Consider the following 23,541-nt stretch of genomic DNA (forward strand, 5'->3'; position numbering starts at 1 on the left):
CACATGGTGATTGGCCGGCTGCAGGACTACAGTAAACGAATGGAAGAAGTGCAGGAGTGGAGGGAAGGAGCGATCGGCGGCCGGGACAAGGTAACGTATGCTTCTGCACACATCCTCCCCGCTGCCTATGCCCTCCAGTGTCCCGCTGACTCTCTCCTCCCCCGACCCCCGCTGCATTCTTGAACAATTATAACGCTATTTAGCGTTATAAGTGTAAGGCACACTGCCTGCGCCATTTTTTAACACTTATAACGCTAAATAGCGTTATATAATGTAAGTCTATGGGGCGCCCTTTGTATTCCCCTGGCGCTGTGCGCCATTATTAACTGTCACGATTTGTGGATAGAGGGCTGTGAAGTGTATGGAGCAGGTCTGCAGGGGATGCTTGTCTGGCAGCAGGCTGTGGCCCAGGATTGGGTGATATATCACCAGCTGCAAGTAAGAGTAGGAGGGAGAGAGTAAGCAAATGTGAATGGGATTTAAATGTTTGTGAGGTTTTTGAGCTGCTGGAGGGAGAGAGAGATTTCAGGAGAGCTAACAGCTCATGAGAAGCTGAGTAAGGTGAGGAAAGCAGAGCAGGTGAAATGAATATGGAGTGTGGTACATTGGGAGGATGCATATTGCAATGCAACTTGTAGATGTTTGCAGACAGGCAGAACATAAGAAAAAGTGCAGTAAACATGGTAATGGTCTCTGATTATAACCAGGAAGTTTCCAACCACTAAACAGTTTAAATGAGTATGCAGTTAGTGCAAGCAAACCTGTGTAAATAAAGAAGCAGAGTCTACTTGGCTGTGCAACATATGTCCAGCAGTGGCATTTTTAGCAACAGCATTGGAGGCAGTTGTGGATGCAGAGTAGTTGTTTCCAGCAGAGTCCTGTGGCTGTTGAATCCTGTTTGAATTCCTGGGTGAATTCCTGGTAAATTCTTGGTAAGTTGTAAAGCACTTTGTAATAAATGGCACTTCAGAATTAAATGGCACAAGTGACCTAGGCCACGAGTGACCAAGCTCCAGCTCTTAAATAGGTATGGTAGCTGCCATGGCTGAATTGGAAGTGATTCTCAATTAGAAATTGGGAAAACAGTTCAGCTGAGGATGGGAGTGGCTACCAAAAACCAGGCCTGCTGCAATAAATAATTACTGCTCACTGGGCCGGAACACAAAGGATTCACAAATGTAATATGGGAATTTACTAACACTGCTGAACTACTTAAATTTATATTAAACAATCTTAGTAGCAATGTATGCAGCAGTGTGCCAATTAAATCGTGCAGATAACGATTGGAGTCACAGATTGTACAGCAGACTTTGCAAGGGAGTAGCAAGCATACCTGATGAGGAAGATGAAAATAATGCAGGTTAGGTGATGCAAGAAGCAGCTTGTAGATATAGCAGTACTACAATTCCTGGTAAATTCTTGGTAAGTTGTAAAGCACTTTGTAATAAATGGCACAAGTGACCTAGGCCACGAGTGACCAAGCTCCAGCTCTTAAATAGGTATGGTAGCTGCCATGGCTGAATTGGAAGTGATTCTCAATTAGAAATTGGGAAAACAGTTCAGCTGAGGATGGGAGTGGCTACCAAAAACCAGGCCTGCTGCAATAAATAATTACTGCTCACTGGGCCGGAACACAAAGGATTCACAAATGTAATATGGGAATTTACTAACACTGCTGAACTACTTAAATTTATATTAAACAATCTTAGTAGCAATGTATGCAGCAGTGTGCCAATTAAATTGTGCAGATAACGATTGGAGTCACAGATTGTACAGCAGACTTTGCAAGGGAGTAGCAAGCATACCTGATGAGGAAGATGAAAATAATGCAGGTTAGGTGATGCAAGAAGCAGCTTGTAGATATAGCAGTACTACAATTCCTGGTAAATTCTTGGTAAGTTGTAAAGCACTTTGTAATAAATGGCACTTCAGAATTAAATGGCACAAGTGACCTAGGCCACGAGTGACCAAGCTCCAGCTCTTAAATAGGTATGGTAGCTGCCATGGCTGAATTGGAAGTGATTCTCAATTAGAAATTGGGAAAACAGTTCAGCTGAGGATGGGAGTGGCTACCAAAAACCAGGCCTGCTGCAATAAATAATTACTGCTCACTGGGCCGGAACACAAAGGATTCACAAATGTAATATGGGAATTTACTAACACTGCTGAACTACTTAAATTTATATTAAACAATCTTAGTAGCAATGTATGCAGCAGTGTGCCAATTAAATCGTGCAGATAACGATTGGAGTCACAGATTGTACAGCAGACTTTGCAAGGGAGTAGCAAGCATACCTGATGAGGAAGATGAAAATAATGCAGGTTAGGTGATGCAAGAAGCAGCTTGTAGATATAGCAGTACTACAATTCCTGGTAAATTCTTGGTAAGTTGTAAAGCACTTTGTAATAAATGGCACAAGTGACCTAGGCCACGAGTGACCAAGCTCCAGCTCTTAAATAGGTATGGTAGCTGCCATGGCTGAATTGGAAGTGATTCTCAATTAGAAATTGGGAAAACAGTTCAGCTGAGGATGGGAGTGGCTACCAAAAACCAGGCCTGCTGCAATAAATAATTACTGCTCACTGGGCTGGAACACAAAGGATTCACAAATGTAATATGGGAATTTACTAACACTGCTGAACTACTTAAATTTATATTAAACAATCTTAGTAGCAATGTATGCAGCAGTGTGCCAATTAAATTGTGCAGATAACGATTGGAGTCACAGATTGTACAGCAGACTTTGCAAGGGAGTAGCAAGCATACCTGATGAGGAAGATGAAAATAATGCAGGTTAGGTGATGCAAGAAGCAGCTTGTAGATATAGCAGTACTACAATTCCTGGTAAATTCTTGGTAAGTTGTAAAGCACTTTGTAATAAATGGCACTTCAGAATTAAATGGCACAAGTGACCTAGGCCACGAGTGACCAAGCTCCAGCTCTTAAAGAGAACCCGAGGTGGGTTTGAAGAATATTATCTGCATACAGAGGCTGGATCTGCCTATACAGCCCAGCCTCTGTTGCTATCCCAAACCCCCCTAAGGTCCCCCTGCACTCTGCAATTCCTCATAAATCACAGCCACGCTGCTGACAAACAGCTTGTCAGAGCTGGCTGTGTTTATCTCTATAGTGTCAGTCTGCTGCTTTCCCCGCCTCCTGCAGAACTCCAGTCCCCTCCTGCATCCCTTCCCTCCCTGCTGATTGGAGGGAAGGGACGGGGGCAGGGACCGGAGCTATGCAGGAGGCGGGGGAGCAGCTGAGACTGACACTACAGATGTAAACACAGCCTCACAGCACGGCTGTGATTTATGAGGGATTGCAGAGAGTAGGGGGACCTTAGTGGGGTTTGGGATAGCAACAGAGGCTGGGCTGTATAGGCAGATTCAGCCTCTGTATGCAGATAACATTCTTTAAACACACCTCGGGTTCTCTTTAAATAGGTATGGTAGCTGCCATGGCTGAATTGGAAGTGATTCTCAATTAGAAATTGGGAAAACAGTTCAGCTGAGGATGGGAGTGGCTACCAAAAACCAGGCCTGCTGCAATAAATAATTACTGCTCACTGGGCCGGAACACAAAGGATTCACAAATGTAATATGGGAATTTACTAACACTGCTGAACTACTTAAATTTATATTAAACAATCTTAGTAGCAATGTATGCAGCAGTGTGCCAATTAAATCGTGCAGATAACGATTGGAGTCACAGATTGTACAGCAGACTTTGCAAGGGAGTAGCAAGCATACCTGATGAGGAAGATGAAAATAATGCAGGTTAGGTGATGCAAGAAGCAGCTTGTAGATATAGCAGTACTACAATTCCTGGTAAATTCTTGGTAAGTTGTAAAGCACTTTGTAATAAATGGCACTTCAGAATTAAATGGCACAAGTGACCTAGGCCACGAGTGACCAAGCTCCAGCTCTTAAATAGGTATGGTAGCTGCCATGGCTGAATTGGAAGTGATTCTCAATTAGAAATTGGGAAAACAGTTCAGCTGAGGATGGGAGTGGCTACCAAAAACCAGGCCTGCTGCAATAAATAATTACTGCTCACTGGGCCGGAACACAAAGGATTCACAAATGTAATATGGGAATTTACTAACACTGCTGAACTACTTAAATTTATATTAAACAATCTTAGTAGCAATGTATGCAGCAGTGTGCCAATTAAATTGTGCAGATAACGATTGGAGTCACAGATTGTACAGCAGACTTTGCAAGGGAGTAGCAAGCATACCTGATAAGGAAGATGAAAATAATGCAGGTTAGGTGATGCAAGAAGCAGCTTGTAGATATAGCAGTACTACAATTCCTGGTAAATTCTTGGTAAGTTGTAAAGCACTTTGTAATAAATGGCACTTCAGAATTAAATGGCACAAGTGACCTAGGCCACGAGTGACCAAGCTCCAGCTCTTAAAGAGAACCCGAGGTGGGTTTGAAGAATATTATCTGCATACAGAGGCTGGATCTGCCTATACAGCCCAGCCTCTGTTGCTATCCCAAACCCCCCTAAGGTCCCCCTGCACTCTGCAATTCCTCATAAATCACAGCCACGCTGCTGACAAACAGCTTGTCAGAGCTGGCTGTGTTTATCTCTATAGTGTCAGTCTGCTGCTTTCCCCGCCTCCTGCAGAACTCCAGTCCCCTCCTGCATCCCTTCCCTCCCTGCTGATTGGAGGGAAGGGACGGGGGCAGGGACCGGAGCTATGCAGGAGGCGGGGGAGCAGCTGAGACTGACACTACAGATGTAAACACAGCCTCACAGCACGGCTGTGATTTATGAGGGATTGCAGAGAGTAGGGGGACCTTAGTGGGGTTTGGGATAGCAACAGAGGCTGGGCTGTATAGGCAGATTCAGCCTCTGTATGCAGATAACATTCTTTAAACACACCTCGGGTTCTCTTTAAATAGGTATGGTAGCTGCCATGGCTGAATTGGAAGTGATTCTCAATTAGAAATTGGGAAAACAGTTCAGCTGAGGATGGGAGTGGCTACCAAAAACCAGGCCTGCTGCAATAAATAATTACTGCTCACTGGGCCGGAACACAAAGGATTCACAAATGTAATATGGGAATTTACTAACACTGCTGAACTACTTAAATTTATATTAAACAATCTTAGTAGCAATGTATGCAGCAGTGTGCCAATTAAATCGTGCAGATAACGATTGGAGTCACAGATTGTACAGCAGACTTTGCAAGGGAGTAGCAAGCATACCTGATGAGGAAGATGAAAATAATGCAGGTTAGGTGATGCAAGAAGCAGCTTGTAGATATAGCAGTACTACAATTCCTGGTAAATTCTTGGTAAGTTGTAAAGCACTTTGTAATAAATGGCACTTCAGAATTAAATGGCACAAGTGACCTAGGCCACGAGTGACCAAGCTCCAGCTCTTAAATAGGTATGGTAGCTGCCATGGCTGAATTGGAAGTGATTCTCAATTAGAAATTGGGAAAACAGTTCAGCTGAGGATAGGAGTGGCTACCAAAAACCAGGCCTGCTGCAATAAATAATTACTGCTCACTGGGCCGGAACACAAAGGATTCACAAATGTAATATGGGAATTTACTAACACTGCTGAACTACTTAAATGTATATTAAACAATCTTAGTAGCAATGTATGCAGCAGTGTGCCAATTAAATCGTGCAGATAACGATTGGAGTCACAGATTGTACAGCAGACTTTGCAAGGGAGTAGCAAGCATACCTGATGAGGAAGATGAAAATAATGCAGGTTAGGTGATGCAAGAAGCAGCTTGTAGATATAGCAGTACTACAATTCCTGGTAAATTCATGGTAAGTTGTAAAGCACTTTGTAATAAATGGCACTTCGGAATTAAATGGCACAAGTGACCTAGGCCACAAGTGACCAAGCTCCAGCTCTTAAATAGGTATGGTAGCTGCCATGGCTGAACACAGAAGTAATCTGGCTCAGTGTGAATTCCCAGGTCCTCCTGGTTCTAACACACTGTAGGATCTGACTAAGGTCTGAGTGCTTCCACGTAAGTGTTCGCAACGGCACACAACCTGAGACTGACCAGCAGTGACTATATATAGAATTATACCTGAATTTACCTCCCAATTTACCGTGCCACCCATCAGCGATCAACCAATAGCCACTTGCTTTGAGGTCAGCTGACCAACCTGGTCAGCTGATCCCTCCTCGTTTGTCATAAAGGGTCTGCCTCTCAGCGCGCGCGCACGTTTTCCTCAACCTGTGTGAACTAACAGACCCAGCCAAACCCTGCTGCGGACAAACCGCCGCGCTGGTCGCGGAATCAGCCGCCTTGCCGGCAGTACACGCGGCGGCTTTTCCGTGTTCTATCACAAGAACATACAAATTCCCTGCAGATAGTGTCTGGCTGGGATTCGAACCATGGGCCATGAACCATGCAAGGCGAGAGTGCTAATCCCTACGCTACCGTGCTGTCGATGCAGTGCAACCGATCTACCGCCGCTCTAGCCCCATTCTAACTAGATCCTTCACCTAGTTAAGTTGATTATTTCGATCGAAGTGACCAAAAGTCGATAGCTCTGACATTTTGGGCATATTGGCTCCTTGCTAATCGATTGAATCAGCAGGGAGTCGAACGGGAAAGAGTGTGGGCACTTTAACACTGAAAGTTCCATTGAGAACATTTCACAAATAGAAACGCTAAAAATAACTGCTGTAAGGTAATTGTTTTCTTTTAAATATAATTTGTAACTTACCACGTGTACGTTTACTTCTATTACAGCTGTTGTAGGAAATGGAATACCTCTGCCAAAGCTGATGAATATAGACTTTAGCCGAGCCGATATTGACATTCTAGACGTAAGTACACATACTGTACAAATCATCATGATAGATTGGCAGTGATAACATTTGGAAGGTTTCTGTGTTCATAGTTGTTTCAAAAAATTTACAGACAGCAGGAATAGGCCCCAAAAACTTTGAGCTGTCGATATGCCAACTGGTTTCTTCAGTGATAATAAGGATCATCTGAAATATTAAATTTGTAAGCATCACTCAACCTCCATACCCCCAACAACTTCAAATGTCACACCTCACCCCCCCCCCCCTCCAAACCCCCACTCATGCTCACTAGAATCCCTAAGAGTTCCAGTGATGATATTATGTGGGGCTTCTGTCTCATTCCTTATTGGCTTCTGGAGGTGAGCAGACACACAATCACAATGACCTAGCCTCCCATGGTGACATATAAAAGTGGCATGATGTTTGTGCCGGTCACCCAGGTACTTCTCCACTAATTGAAAGGGTGGGCAAGCTATTATAGCTACAGACGTCTCTACATACCTCAGGTAGTGGGGCATGCTTTTGGGGGGCTGTGGCAATATGGCAGTGACATTTAGGTTCTTGGGATGTAGTGGGGGGGGTTGAGGGGTGGGGAGAGGCTGGACAACACCAGTCAGAGCCAAAGCATTTAAAGTTATTTCAGCTCCATGCCGTGACTGGCAGTGGTGGGGTAATATGACCCCAAAGAAGAAGACTCTCAGAGGTGAACATAGTGTGGAAGGGATAAAAACAAGGAACACCAAGAGCCCCAATAGTGTAATATGTACTGGTAAATGGTTACTAGATAGAGTAAATATTAATACTCACAAACCAGGGTTACCATTAGGCAACCACTGTAAAGGCAGGTGGGGAGATTTTCCTGACCCCACTCAGGAATAAGAAGTTGCTTTCTGTAAATGAGAAAAAGGGGTTTAACCCTCCACCCAGGGTGGACTCAATATTATGCAGGAGAACAGAGGAGCCAAGAGGATAAAAGGAAGCTAAATGAGCTTAAAAACCAAATTCTTGTTAAATAAAGGAGGTAGTGGTGGACTTACCTCCTCCAAGTAGACATACAACGACTGTAGTAAAGACAGTCAATATATTTTATTTATGAACTCCAAATATGCAACGCGTTTCGCAGGTTTGATCCCGCTTCATCAGGCAATAACAACGGAGCAATAGCGTGTGTGGTCAGTAGAAGAGCCTGGCTCTTGTACAGTCGTTGTGCGTCTACTTGGAGGAGGTAAGTCCACCACTACCGCCTCTATTTACCAAGAATTTGGATTTTAAGCTCATTTAGCTTCCTTTTATCCTCTTGGCACCTCAGTTCTCCTGCATAATAGTGTGGAAGGGGGAGTGGAGGGCACACATTGCGGCATTCAGTTAGTGAGGGAAGAACAGGCTAGTTAGGGAAAATAACCTGGAGATGGCATTTAGTGCAGAAAACATATCTCTACTCTAACTGTAATATTTTCATTGGCTTTGGATTATCCTAATATTCCGATATGAAGAACTATGCTTGTGTGTTTAGCCTCACTGCTTTTTATTCATTAGTCAATACACCTGTTTTGGATAAATGCGTTAAAAAAGGAGATGGGCGGAAATGCCAATTTCCAATTCCACAGAGATTCCAAGTTCTGTCAATGCCGATTACCTACTCTGCAGATTTCCAAATTCCCATTTCTGTTTTCCGATTTCCGAGGAGTCTTTTTTTTGGTCATTTTTTTGCATTCACTGATTGGCCAAATGCTTCTGAGTTGACTCTGTATTCTCGGATTGGTCCAATGCTTCCGGGTTCTGTGATCGGCCTAAAATTAGCAAGTTGCGGTAATGCAGTATCTCCACAGAAATCCGTTTTCAGAGTTCCAATCAGAAATGCAGAAATTTTATTTCCGCGACATCCAACTGAGCATCCTTAGTTAAAACGTAGTAGATCTTTTACGCTATAAAATATTGAGGCCATGTTCATTCTGTGCATTGTGTAATGCTTGGACTACTAGAAAGGCATAAGGCAAAGCAGACTATGCTTGTGAACACACCTGAAAACTCTCCGAAACCTATTATTGGACAAACCAAATTCTAACATTACTAGTATTATTGATCTATAAAGCGGCAACATATTCTGTGGCGCTGACATCAATTTGTTTGCTAAATGAATACAAACGGTGCAGAGAATCAAGTCATGGTCAGAATACCAGTTGCAAGGGCCAAATCTGCTTGGCCAGTAAGGTGTTCCCTGAATTTATACACAGCACAGCATTGGAAAACAGGGCTTTAGATATAATGAAAAGCTGATCATTTAGATTTTCTGTCACAAAATATGGCAACGCACCAATAATACAAAAAGTGAGCCCCTACCTTACATGTACTTCAGGATCATCCACAAGGAAACCTAGGCAGGAGCCTGGGGCCTAAAGGGTATAGAAGGGCCTGGCCTTCTCTGACCCCTCTACCACAGTATATCAATGACTATGGGGGGAGCCAAAACTCCTCTCTTCCCTTGGACCCCATTTTGTCTTAAACCTTCTCTGCTTCAGACCAACACAGCCCTATATGTGGAGTAAGCATTAGACAGCATGACACAGGCAGGGTACATACTGAACAGCTCCAGACCTGTCCTTGCTGTTTCAATTCTTTGCAAGAGCTCCGCTACAGTAACTTCTGCTGCTCACATGACTATAATATCCATTTCCAAGCTCTTGCAAGAATGAACTGCTGAGATGCTCTTCATGACTGAAGTCTGACTAGATTAGTCACATGCTTCTTTCTGGTGAGTGATCCAGACAATACTGCAGCCAAAGAGATCAGCAGGATAGCCAGGCAACTGGTATTGCTTAAAAGGAAATAAATATGGCAGCCTCCATATTCTTCTCACTTCAGGTATCCTTTAAAGAGGGCTGCATGAGGACCTAGCTCACAGATAAGTCAACCCTAAATTTAAAGTTCTACTTTATTTCTATACCAATTTTATTTTCTGGCTTTTTATGGGTGCATCCCAGATCAAGGTAATGATGGTATTTTATTATTTTATAATACAACACAAACTATTTATTATAGATGGTCTGTTTGATGTAAAACCCACAAAAATAGTTGTATTTAAATGATTTTGCATTGTAGGCAGAAGTAATTATGCTTTATCACTAAGCTCCAGCAGAGAAGGAATTTTTCAACTTGTGGATTTGGCTGTGAATCCTCACAGAAATGTTACCATTGTTTTATGAGCTTGAAATGAATATAATTCCAATAATAATCTCTCATCTAATCCTTTTGTTTCCCTTAGGATCTTGTTGTACTGAACTCTTAATATAGCAGGTAAGACATCACAATAACACAACTGCAGACTATAGATGATGAGTGATATGCAAAGGAGTTATCAAGGAAATGTGACAGAAGACTCTCCTGTGAGAGACTCTTGCTGACTGTTGCAGATCTGAGGTGAATCACATGACCAGCTAAACAGACACTGGCAAAGCTGAGAAGGAAGAGGCGGGACCTTCACCACAGGGTGTAGCATTTGATTGGCCAGTAGCTGAGTTCTCTTGAAACCCAGGAAGAAATGTAAAAGTGTAATGACAGGAACTCAAAGCAGTTTAGGATGCATACAGTAAAAAATGGCGCGGAGGAAATAATGGCGCACCGTTCTGCCGATTATAAAACGCTATTTACCGTTTTAATGTTAATACATTAAAACGGTAAATAGCGTTTTATAAAACAGCAGAACGGTGCGCCATTGAAAAATGCAGGGAACTAGCAGAGGGGGTCGGGCTGGCAGCGGGGGTCGGGCTGGAGAGGCAGCGGGTAGTGGGCTGGCAGCGGTGTCAGGGTGGAGAGGCAGCGGGCTGGCAGCGGGGGTCGGGCTGAAGAGGCAGCGGGGTGGAGGGAGGATTACGCATTATGTGTATATTGTGTATACATTACCTTGTCCCGGCCGGCGATCGCTCCTTCACTCCATAGCTTACAGGAGTCCTGCATCCAGCCAATCACCATGCGGCTTCAGTTTCCGCATGGTGATTGGCTGGATGCAGAACTCGTGCAAGCTATGAAGTGAAGGAGCGATCGCCGGCCGGGACAAGGTAATGTATACACAATATACACATGCTGCGTAATCCTCCCTCCACCCCGCTGCCTCTTCAGCCCGACCCCCGCTGCCAGCCTACTGCCCGCTGCCTCTCCAGCCCGACCCCGCTGCCAGCCCACTGCCTCTCCAGCCCGATCCCTGCTAAAAAAATTGAACATATAAAACGATAAATATCGTTGTAATGCAGCGCCATTCTGACACTATTGGCGCTGTGCGCCATTTTTGCCTGTCCCCGTTTAACATAGCTTAAAATTAATGTATTATGAATCTAAGCTTCTTTTTGGTTTGCCAAAATAATAAGCAATCACTACTGTCCCATTTCCATGTCTGGACTAATTCTGCTTTTGAGAAGGCCACACTGTGTGAAAGGTGTCAAGAAATGTATTTCAGACCCCCTTATGTCACCACTTGGGAGAAGCGAGTAGGCTATATAACAGTGGTTTGCATAGGGTGACAGAGATAATAAAAAATATATATATATATATATATATATATATATATATATATATATATATATATATACATATATATATAATTCTTACTTTAAATAGGGGTTCACAGTAGTAATCAAGAAAATCTAATTATGGTTATGAGCTAAAATGATTGATATTTGGGAGGTACAACTTGACAGTAGTTAATGATACAATGCTTTCTGCAATTTAGTAAATTACTTACTCATAAACCAGCATAAAAAATGGGAACAGAATAGAATTAGTGCTAATGAATAATTTCCCCTAAACGTCCTATATGACAATACTTGTCACTGATCTAAATAACTATAGCTCCAGGCTACAAATACCTGGCACTGCAAAATTATTGGAATGCCAGGCTCCCAGTGTGACAACAGTCACCACAACAATGGAGGCCAGACTACATGTAAATAAGGAGACATGTTCCTCTGTACATAGCTGGGTCACACAGGCGTCTGTTGACGTGTCAGTAAAATGCTTCTCTACAAGCGTGCAGGGAAGCATTCGACATCTCCTGGTGGCTATCGGCAGGTTTCACCCCCCATGGGGTACATGGAGCCGCGGGGGTGAGCGATATTTAAATCTTACACACGCACACTTACTGTATATTCCAGTGTATAAGACTACTTTTTAACCCTTGAAAATCTTCTGAAAAGTCGGGGTCGTCTTATACGCCGGGTGTCTTTGATGCCGGGTGATACTTGATGCTGATACGCGATGCACATACGGACATGCTGATGTTTATGTAATGCTGATATGTGATGCGCATACACGACATGCTGATGATTAATTACTGGGTGCTGGAGATTCAGCGGTCACCGCATATGCTGGGGGGGGGGGGTAGCTCATCGCTCGCGCTGCAACGTTTGGGACACCCAGGGTATGGCAGAAAGAAATCGCGCTGTGCCCATAAAACACGCCTCTTCCACCCGTCTGGACCGACATATCCTGTTACCGCCTCTCAGATCTCGCTGCTGAGGACTGTAGTGAAACAGCGCAGGTACACATGTGCGAGATCTGAGAGGCGGAGAAGGAGGTAAATAGGATACAAAGGCAGGCCAGACGGGTGAAAGAGGCGTGTTTTATGGACACAGTGCAATTTATTCTTCCATACCGCTCTGATAAACAGGGAGACAGGGGGAGCTGACCAATCCACTTATGGAGAGGGAGAGTTGACCAATCCAAACAGTCAATCACCTGTAAAATATTATATACTGGGTACCACATACAGTACAGTACCAGTATCTATTCATCCATAGCACCACTATATGATTTTTTTTACATTTTTATTTGATGTGTGTTGGAAGAGGGGTAGTCTTATACGGCGAGTATATCCCAAACTCTATATTTTACCTGAAAAAGCTGGGGGGGACCTTATACGCCCAGTCGTCTTATACGCCGTTACATATGGTAGTTACTAGTAACACACCGACATTTGCGCAAACGACGCGTTCTAATCACAATTTTTCCCGTCGTCTCAGCCAACCCTAGAAGCAACATGCTCCTTCTAGGGTCGACTGAAACAGAGAGAAACATTGTGATCATAACACGGTGTTCGCACAAACAACAGTGTGTTACTAGTAACTAAGTGTGTGTATAAGATTTACCCATCTAATGTATGATCATTGCAGCATATTTTTTATACATTTGATACTCTCATACCTCTCTACGGGCTTGATTCAATCATCTTAATGTTCTGTAGTGCGCACTACAGTATGCATGCCTTACATAGCAGTGTTCACTGCCATGTAAGGAGAGTGCCTTCCTTAGTTACGCGAATTGCTTCCTTAGCAATGCGCATAACATTACCTGCGGGTGGTCCTGCTCCTGTGAATTATCGCTACCATGATACTTCACTTGCGGCCGCTACTGTGTTAATTTACATAATAATATAAATTAACACAGTAGTAGCGGTAGCGATAATTCACAGGAGCAGGACCACCCGCAGTTAATGTTACGCGCATTGCTAAGGAAGCAATGCATTAAACTAAGGAAGGCACACTCTTTACATGGCAGCAAGCGCTGCTATGTAAGGCATCCATAGCGCGCACTACAGAACATTAAGCTGTGCTGCGTTAGCAGCGCAGCTTGATGAATAAAGCCCTATGAGCCTAATGTTTATTGATTACTTGCAACATTGAAAAAAAACATCTGAAAAGAATGTTTGCATGAGCATGACCTCTACTAGCAAAATCTGAAATACTCTTTACCTGCTATTTGAGCATGGGGGTCGTGGTACACTTCCTTTAAATTTTGGAATGTATAGTGTTTTTGTTCATTTGTTTTTAAGCTATTCTGAACCAACGTAGTTGGAATCCACATCCTGCCGGTGGCTGTGCAGCTTTGACGGGACGTGGATTCCAACTATTCGCGCACTCACGCCATCCTTGCTGCTAGCGCCGCTGTTTTGTCGCTGCTCCCACTTGCTCTGCTGTCTCAGTGACTGCAGAGCTTCTGCATTTTGGTCATTTTCATTGACTGACTCCATAATTGCAGTAAGCCAATCACAGTAATCACAGGGCAGAATAAGGAACAGACAGCTCTTGTCCTTACAGTAGGTAGAATCTATGCTGCATCTGTGGCACTCTAATACTCTAGATTCTACGCCGCGGCTTACATCAGTCCTGAGCCGAATGTTGCTGTTCTGGGAGGAAGTAAACTCAGCTGTCATGTGATAGCCGAGCTTCCTCCTTTTGGTCAGGAACTGTTTTCATTTGCTCCTGACCTCCTGATCACTGTGAGCCAATCATAGAGATAGGGAAGGGAGAGAATGAAAAAAAAAGCCTCTGGTCCTTAAAGGGACCCAATTGCGTTAAGGAGCCAGAGCCGTCCGATCCCAAAAGGGCAAATAATTATTAATTATTAAAGGTTATTACAAAAATGCTCTGTAAATTGTTTTGTTTATTTGTTTTTGTTTTAATTTCTTAAATCAGAAACACTATTTGCTAATATAATTATTAGATATTGGGGGAAAGCAAGAGACAGAAAGCAAGGGAGGGAGAGGTTTTCACACTCCTTGTTTTTAGTAAACATTTAACTTTTCTCTCCTTACAGAACTCAAGTTTGATGCAAAGTTTGTAAATGAATATCACCAGGATAGTGCTGTGAAGAATGAATATACTTATTCATTGCTTGTAAAGGTCCTTAAAGGCAATGAAGGAACAGCAGAAGCGTGAAATCTGCATAGAAGATGATCAATGACTGTTGCCAATAAAGAAATCTACAGTCTTTAAAGGGTTGTTAACCTCAGTCTTTTCATTGTACGGACTATGCATGTTTGTGCTGCAGCGTGTGTGTGTGTGCATGTGAGCACTTGTGTGTGCGTGCATGTCTTAGGGCCAGTGCACACCAAAAAGCACTAGCGTAACCGCAAACGCTCAGCGCTTTTTGAAGCGATATTTCTAGGTGATTCTAGGCATGATTTTCTAATCATGCCTAGCTATTTTTGGAGCGTTTTGGTGTAGCGTTTTTTATTTTTGTTACAGTAGAGCTGTAACTGAACCGCTTCTGTCACAAAAACGCTCTGAAAATCTCTCTGATCTAGCACTTTTCAGAGCGATTTTCTACTTTCCTATACTTTACATTGAGGCTGAATCACCTCCGAAATCAGCAGAAATGCTGCAAGACCCACGTTTGCGAGAAAATCACATCGCTCTGGTGTGATCCATTTAAATACATTAGCCAAGCGCTTTTCAAAGCGTTGTCATTTTTAAAAGCGCTCAGAAGCGCTCTTGGTGTGCATCAGCCCTTAGGCCTTGTTTACATTGCGTTCCCTCCGCATTTGGTGGTTTTTTTATGTGATTTTTCATTCCGATTCCTGGCGATTTACCTGCGCACTGTTTTTTTTTGTTTGTTTGTTTGTTTGTTTTGAACCGCTTTTCTAAGCGGTTTTGCTGAGCGATTGCGTTTTTTCACATCCTGACGTCAGTCAGGAAGTGAACTATTTGATCCGGAAAAAAATAAATACAATGTATTTATTCTTAAAAATGCCAACACAATCGCTGCACAAAGCGATTTTTTTGTGAGCGTTTGCATTTTTCCTATACCTTCCATTGAGGAAAAATAGCCTCAAAAATGGCCCTTGCACCGCTTTTCTGAGCGGATCAGAAACAAACCGCTCAGATGTGAACTGTCTCATAGAGAATAATGGTGTAAGCGCTTTCAGGGCATTTTTGAAAAACGTCCGCGAATAAATTTGGGCAAAAACGCTTCTAATGTGAATGAGCCCTTAATGTGTGTGCAGGGTAGGGTTTGGCAGGGGGCCCACCGGGTTCTTAGTACTCACCTGTTTGTTTGTCTGTGTGTGTTTGTGTGTACATATAGTGTGTGTTTGTCCATGCGTGTGTAGGTGTCTGTGCATATGGTAATGTGTGTGTTCATATGTGTGTGTGTGTGCTAAGGCGACCATGTATACAAAGTAGTGGAATCTTCTAGTAGCTCTGTGCGGCCAGTCAGAGAGCACAGCGCTGGCGCAGAGGGACAGAGCGCACGAGACACAGCCAGAGGGAACTGGTTTTAACCAGTTTCCCTCAGAGCGCTTAAGGGAGTCAGGAGACGAGAGTGAGGAGAGACTGTCCGCAGCAGTCACCCCATGAGGCAAGGAAGGGGTCTGGCAGCAACCCAGAGACCACCAGCAGAGAGAGGAGGGCCGCGGTAACAGAGCCAGACAGTTACCAGAGGCCAAGTGCAGGCAAGATCCGAGCTAGCACGGAAGGAGAGCGACCCTGACAGGCCAGATGAGTATAGGCCTTGCACCAGCTATAAGCCACAGTGTGTGTGTTCAGAAAAGGGCTAGCGTTCAGTGGAGGTTTGCTAAGTATAGAGACAGTTAAGAATATGCACAAAGTTCCCCTATGAATGCTGAGGTTGAAATAAAGCACAAATCTCTTTGGCCAAAAGAACACCAGCTCGCAGCTCCTTGTGTGGATTGAATGTTTAGACAGGGGATTCCTATGAGTCCCATTTATCCAGTTAATTTCAGTTACAGTGAGTGCTAACAGATAAATCGGGTTACATACTTTTTTGCCGTAGTTGGCAGGATGGAGGAGGAGCTACAGCAAGAAGGTCAAGACATTACTCCTGGAACCAGTTCACAATAGAGATGCGAAGTTCGGATCTTTTCAATGATCCGGATGATTCGAATCGGATCATTGAAAAGATCCGGATCTTTGATCCGAATCTCGGATCATTTTACAAGGGAAGCATTCGGGGGTGAAATGACTAGCAGGACAGGAGAAGGGGAGGGGGGTGGACACACAGAGAAGGGGAGAAGATGGACAGAGGGCAGGGAGTGGACAGAGAAGGGAGGAGGGACGAGCAGAGAGCAGAAATGTTTGTGTGCACACAATACCCACATGCTGCAATCATTATGCTTTACATGTATTATTTCACCTATAAGTTCATCTGTATACTCCCAGCTTCCATTCCCCAAAGCATTCCCAGAAGTGAAGTGCAGCTGTATAGAGCAGTGCATGAGAATCATATTGCACAGCAATCACAGTGCCTGCAAAGTTACTGAGCTGTGCTGAGCCAAAAGTGTTCTGTAGTTGTGCACAGTGAACAAATTGGAAAGACAGCCTGTAATGAGCAGCAGGTTATAGCCAGTACGTGTGCTCTACACATATCTGGCAGTGGCACCAAGTCCCCTTTCTCTCATCTATCTGTCCCTGCAAGCTCCCCTCCAACTCAGCGATCCATCTCTTCTCTCTTCCACTCCGCTGCCCACTGAGATCGGGCGTGTCGCTCCTGGCCCCGCCCCTTTTGCGATCCGAATCACTCATTTTGATGATTCGGATGATTCGACTCACAAAAGAGATTCGGATCAAAGATCCGAATCGTTCATGATCCGGACAACACTAGTTCACAAGCCGCAGGTGAAAGATCTGATCCAGCGTCAACCGCTTTCAGCATGACATCAGTAGGTCTGATGGCAACTTACTTTCCGAAGTTTGATGGCACCAATATGCTACTTCAAGATTGGGTGGAGAAAATTTGAAGCGCAATTAAATCTTATAAAGTACCCCTTGACATTCAGCGAGAGATTGCTATCTTGGCTTTGGAGGGAGATGCTAGAAAGACAGCGGTGACTTCTGATTTGCCTGAGCCAACCTCCTTAAGGTGGCCATACACTGGTCGATTTGCCATCAGATTCGACCTACAGATAGATCCCTCTCTGATCAAATCTGATCAGAGAGGGATCGTATGGCTGCCTTTACTGCAAACAGATTGTAAATCGATTTCAGCATGAAACCGATCACAATCTGTGGAGCTGCCGCTGCAGCCGCCCCCCCCCCCCCCCCCCCCCCTCATACATTACCTGCTCCGGCCGGCGCGAGTCCCCTGGTTTTCTTTTCCGCTCCGGCCCCGCCACGCTCCGGCTACTGAACTTCCTGTCCAGGGGAAGTTTAAACAGTAAAGGGCGCTCTACTGTTTAAATTCCTGCTGGAACAGGAAGTTCTGTGTAGCTCTGGAGCCCGAATCCCGAAGCGGAGAAGAAGACCAGGGGACTCGCGCCAGCTGGAGCAGGTAATGTATTACCGCTGTATTGCGTCGGTCGTCGGGCATTCGAACGCCGCTAACGACGCACTCCCGACCCACCGGCGACCGAGAAAAATCTTCCGCACGGATGGGTCGACGGGAATCGACAGGAACGATCGATTTCGGACGGAAATCGATCATTCTGTCAGCGGCGATTTCACGGCTGTTTCGAAACGGCTGTATATCGGCGGGAAAATCGTTAGGTGTATGGGCACCTTTAGAAGCAATCATTGAAGTGTTAGAAGAGATATATGGAGACCCAGCTGATCTACATGTGATTCGTAAGAGATCCATGGACCGCACCCAGAGAAAATATTAGACTATAATCGCATCTGAGTCAGTGTCTGGTGGATTCCTCTCAGTAGGGGCTGAGTGCTAATGAATAAATCGGGTTACAGGTACACTATGCATGTGACATCTTGACAAATAAATGGGAAATAAGCCATATACCTTTAACAGTTAGCATGTCCCTTTCAGTATGCAGGCTAATGACACAGTGGCAGCTGCTAATCAGTGGCTGTTACTGCTGCTGGCATAATGGCAGTGGCTAATCAGTGGCTGCTACTGCTACAGTGGTGGCTAATAGCCTACAGGCAAGCTAAGGGGGTGGCAGAGCAGCGACACAAGGTGGCCCCTGCATGTGGCACTACAGCTATGGCCTATAGGCCGCATTGAATTAATGTCTGCTTCGGAGGCCACCACAAAAGGATTGGTGGGCCGAATTTTTCTCCTTGGTAAAGTAGAGATGCATTTTAATTGAATGATGCCATTGAAAGTTACTGCATGCTGTTGTGTAAGTACCTATCTCTAAGACCAATCAGTGTGTTCTCTGATCATGTGATCACAGCAATCACCACAACTGACCTATCATGGTTCTCAAAAGGCATAATTGTTTTCTGAAACAAACTTTCAGCTTGACTTGGCCATTTGTATTTGAAGTGCACCCAAGGCGAGAGTGATATGGAGACATATTTGTTTCCTTTTAAACAATACCAGTTGCCTGGCAGCCTTGCTGATCTATTTGTCTGCAGTAGTGTCTGAATTACACCAGATACAAGCATGCAGCTAATGTTGTCAGATCTGACAGTAATGTTAGAAACATCTGATCTGCATATGCTTATTCAGGGTCTATGGCTAAATGTGTTAGTGGCAGAGGAACAGCAGGATAACCAGGCAACTAGTATTGCTTAAAAGGAAATAAATATGGCAGCCTCCATATAAATCTCACCTCAGGTTTACTTTGAAGATGGGACAGAGAGGAATGTTCTCTGCCTCATGACATACCTCTGTGTCCCCCCACCGCCGCTCTCTGCCCCTCCACCGCCGCACTATAGCCCCCACGAGATTAGTGACTATGTTTTACGCTATCTCGGAGGGTAATGGGAGGAGAGGGATTCCCTTCTCAAACTCCCACTAGGGGCGCTCCCGCAGGGTTTCCAGAGCTGCTATTGGGCAGCTCTCCCTGGCCACGCCCCCTGCTGCTCCTCCACCTCCCTGCACACTGGGAGAGAGATTTTTCTCCTTCCAGTATCAGGACCCAGAGGTCATGAAAGTGAAAGTGTGGGCCTCAGGAGAGGTGGAGAGCGGCGTGGATAGCAGCTACCTGATCCGCACAGCCAGGGCAGTTTCTAGGCTAGATTGCACCAAGAGCAAGGGTGTAAAAATTGCGCCCCCACCTTCACCCCCGGGGACCTGCGAACCCTAACTCTTTAGGGACAGTCACACAGCCACAGGTCTCGGGAGAAGATGATCTGTGACTGTCCTAGCTGCTGTTTTATAGCAAAATGTGTGCCCCGGGGCCACCCCAATGTCCCAGGTCCAGGAATATTCCAATTTCCTGTTTAACATGTGCAACTTCAAAGCGTTCCTGTGTTAGGGCTCGTTTCCACTAGGGCGAATCCGCATGCGGGCACTGCATGCGGATTCGCATACTTAATGTTAGTGGATGGGGCTGTTTCCACCTGTGCGGCGTGTGGGAGCGATTTGGCGGCGGGCCAAATCTGCACGGCGGGACCCGCAGAATTCGCCTGCGTCGGGAATCCGTGCGAATCGCCGCTAATGTATTTAATAGTAAAAACGCATGCGTTTGTTACATGCGTTTTTACCCGCGATTTCGCGTGCGATTTCGCACCCTTCTCAATGTTATTTTGCCCTGGCAGTGTCATGGTTAATCGCACGCGAAATCGCGGGTAAAACGCATGCGGAAACGCACCCGCATGCGTTTTTACAAGCGTCGGAATGCCGGCGAAATCGCGTCACACTAGTGGAAACGGGCCCTTAGTGTTTGATCTTTTCAGAGATTTCAGAACACTTCCATAAACCCAATTTCCACAGGTAAAACTATAGTCTAGTCCATACATCAAAATATTGTGAAGTGAGGCTTCCTCCTGTCATATGTAAATTCCAAGGCTTTTCCTGTCCACTTTGAACTTGGCAGACTCAATTAGTTAGATTGTATTGTGGCCCACAGGTAGCTGTTTACATGTACACAGAGTTCCAAGCAATGTTGTTATGTAATTACCTGTACCCAGACACAGACAATCACATCTGAGACCACATCAAAGGTGATGACCTGACTGCTATTGTTCACCCTCAGATGCAAATGTACTACAGGAGATCCAATTAGCAACATCCCACTTCCAAAGGACTGAATACAGACTCAAGGTAGCAGCCTCCTTCAACCATACACACGTGATGTGACACACAATGAAAAATATGTTCCTGTATTATCCTTAACATCATAACTAGCTGCTATATTCCTGACAACGGTCGTTAGGTAGTTAAAGGGTATATAGTAGGAAAGTGGTTACAAAACCCAAGCTAGTAGGCATATAGGGCAAATTGTTTGCCCAACGTGCCCTGTTAGCCGTATAAAAGGGCATGGTATTAACACATACTGCATTAGCTTCCAAGAGTGAACAAACATTTCTTCTTTTGCAGGTATATGTTGATTTTTAAATGAGACATTTCAGATATAACAAAGGAAACACTGTATCAAAACCTGGAAGGAGTAACCGACGCCGATGTCAAATGTTCACATGATGTGCAATTGTCAAATCTTACACAAGCAAATCTGGCAAGATGTACTTGTTATTGTAATCTGAAGCTAGATAAAGGAGGTGATTGTTAGCAGGCTGGTTCTCAGTTCTCACACTGCAAGAGCTTTTCTCATTTTAAAAGCTCTTGCTAATGTAATGGGTGTGATCTTACTGGAGCAATGTCATTTTATAAACTCCACCCTTAGCATTGCATTGACAAGAGCTTTTCAAAACACTCGTGCTAAAAAAGCTCTTGCAGTGTGAAGCAGGCCATGTCACCTTCTGCATTTGTAAAAGAAAAAAATGTATATATTCACAGCAGGTGTAATTACATCTACAGCAGCAGAGTAGAGTCATAGGTCCCTTACACTATGGCTGTCTAGCAGAGCAGGGTCATCCACAAGGCAATCTAGGCAGATAATCACTTCTATAGATGCTTTAACCTCCTTGGCGGTAACCCCGTGTGTGACACGGGGTAAGCCGCCGGAGGGTGCCGCTCAGGCCCTGCTGGGCCGATTTACTTAATTTTTTTTTTTTTGCTGGACGCAGCTAGCACTTTGCTAGCTGCGCCAGCACCCCAATCGCCGCCGCCGCGCGCCCGATCGCCGCTATCCGGTGCGGCGCGCGCCCCCCCCCCCCAGACCCCGAGCGCTGCCTGGCCAATCAGTGGCAGGCAGCGCCGAGGGGTGGATCGGGTCTCCCAATGACGTCCCGACGTCGCTGACGTCGGTGACGTCATCCCGCCCCGTCGCCATGGCGACGGGGGAAGCCCTCCAGGAAATCCCGTTGTTTGAACGGGATTTCCTGATCGGTGATCGCCGAAGGCGATCGAAGCGGGCGGGGGGATGCCGCTGAGCAGCGGCTATCATGTAGCGAGCCCTCGGCTCGCTACATGATTAAAAAAAAATTTAAAAAAAAAAAACTGCTGCGCTTCCCCCTGGCGGTATTTTTCATACCGCCAAGGGGGTTAAGTAGTAGTAATCCTCAACACACTGTTCCCCATCCCCTTCTTGCAACTCTGACACTGTGGTTGTCCTTGGCAGGTTTTGGTACACCATATCAATTGTTATGAATACAGAGCTTGGGGGGCCCCATGTAAAATTTGAACCGGGGCCCATAGCTCCTTAGCTACGCCACTGGCCACTTTTAAACCACGCTCACTTTTGAGGCCCTACACTCCACAAGATAAAATTACCCTACATATAAACCTCATTGTAATTTTCTACCATGAATATATTCTTATTTTTAATACAGTACAAAAAGAGAATAGCACACAATACAGAAAAACATACTTTCATTTCAAAATCAGACACTATTACTTTACATTGCACCAACAACATCATTTAAGCAAAGCAATAAACGGGATAATACCCAAATGCAATTTGTGTTTATTATCAATAGTAACACTCTTTATTTTAAAACTTAAAGGGAACCAGAGATGAACGATCGTGAAAAAACTAAAAAGCTTTTATACATACCTGGGGCTTCCTCCAGCCCCATAAACCTGGATCGCTCCCACGCCGCCATCCTCCGCTTCCTCTATCGCCGGTACCGGGTCTCGTCACTTCCGGCGGACGCGACCAATTTTCCGCATGCATAGGGGCTCCCGGTATACCCTTACACATGCGCCTGCGCAGTATGCAGCCGCACGCGTAAGGGTATGGAGGGAGCCCCTGTGTTGCGGACAATTAGCCGCGTGCTGACTCCGACTGGCCGAGTGGCCGAAACTACGGGACCTGGTACCGGCGGATCCAGGCAGCGGAGGACGGCAGCGTGGGAGCGATCCAGGCTTATGGGGCTGGAGGAAGCCCCAGGTATGTATAAAAGCTTTTTAATGTTTCAGCTCTGGTTCTCTTTAAACAGGTGGAAACTGAGAAAGAGCGTACTTTCACTGTTATCTGTCTAGTTCTTCCAAGGTGCAGTCTGTCACCCTGTATCCAGTTTTCTCTGTAATCCCAGGGCTGCCAGATAAGGAAAGAGGGGAAATGCTTCAGGACCCCTGACAACTGTATGGGTCCCTGCGCTGCTGGACCCCCCCCCCCCTGCAATATGTCTCCCCCTACTGCTCCCCAGGGCCCCCTCACATGTCCCGGTGAACAGTGGCTGCACCGTCCGTGTACTCTTAGCCACTCTAGCTGCCTCTTCTCTATTTGGCCTTGTTTACACATAACACATGCCAGATACAGAAGAGGCTGACAGCGAGGCTGAAGAGTGCATGGACAGTGCAGCCACCGCCCGCCAAGACAGGTGAGGGATTAATGCTGCTACATGTATGGGGGCCCCAGAGAGCAGTGGAGTAATGACCATGGGGGGAGAGTTTAGGGGGGCTCCTCGCTTAAATTTGCCCTGGGGCCCCTTAAACTGGCCCTGCCTAATCCTGCCCTGTGTCTTGGTCATCTTTTCCTGCCCTAACCCTATTCGCTATCAGTCATGTTTCCTTGTTGACACTTGGCCTTTACTCCTTTGTCACCTTTGGGCTCATATCTGCATTAGGGATGTTCCAAAATTTTGCACAGAATTCTGAAAAAATTCTGAATTTCACAGATTTGCAGTTCGCATTGTAAAAATGTGAATGTAAAAACGTAATTTATTACCAATATAGTTTAGCTCTAACCATAAGGTTAAATAAGGTTAGCGCAA

At 45.1% G+C, this 23,541-nt stretch overlaps 1 protein-coding gene across 1 annotated transcript in view; it reads left to right on the top strand.

Moving 5' to 3' along the window:
- Window positions 1–14,537, top strand: part of LOC137542351 (BPI fold-containing family B member 4-like) — an 86,744-nt gene extending 72,207 nt beyond the window's left edge. Inside the window, exons 16-18 of the mRNA XM_068264191.1 lie at window positions 6,738–6,814; window positions 10,059–10,090; window positions 14,381–14,537. Coding sequence (XP_068120292.1) covers window positions 6,738–6,814; window positions 10,059–10,082 — 101 coding nt within the window. The 3' untranslated portion in view covers window positions 10,083–10,090; window positions 14,381–14,537. The remainder of the gene's footprint in view (window positions 1–6,737; window positions 6,815–10,058; window positions 10,091–14,380) is intronic.
- The last annotated feature ends 9,004 nt before the right edge of the window (window positions 14,538–23,541 follow it).

Source organism: Hyperolius riggenbachi, chromosome 12 (assembly GCF_040937935.1).
Source record: "Hyperolius riggenbachi isolate aHypRig1 chromosome 12, aHypRig1.pri, whole genome shotgun sequence".
In the NCBI taxonomy this organism is placed as follows: domain Eukaryota; kingdom Metazoa; phylum Chordata; class Amphibia; order Anura; family Hyperoliidae; genus Hyperolius; species Hyperolius riggenbachi.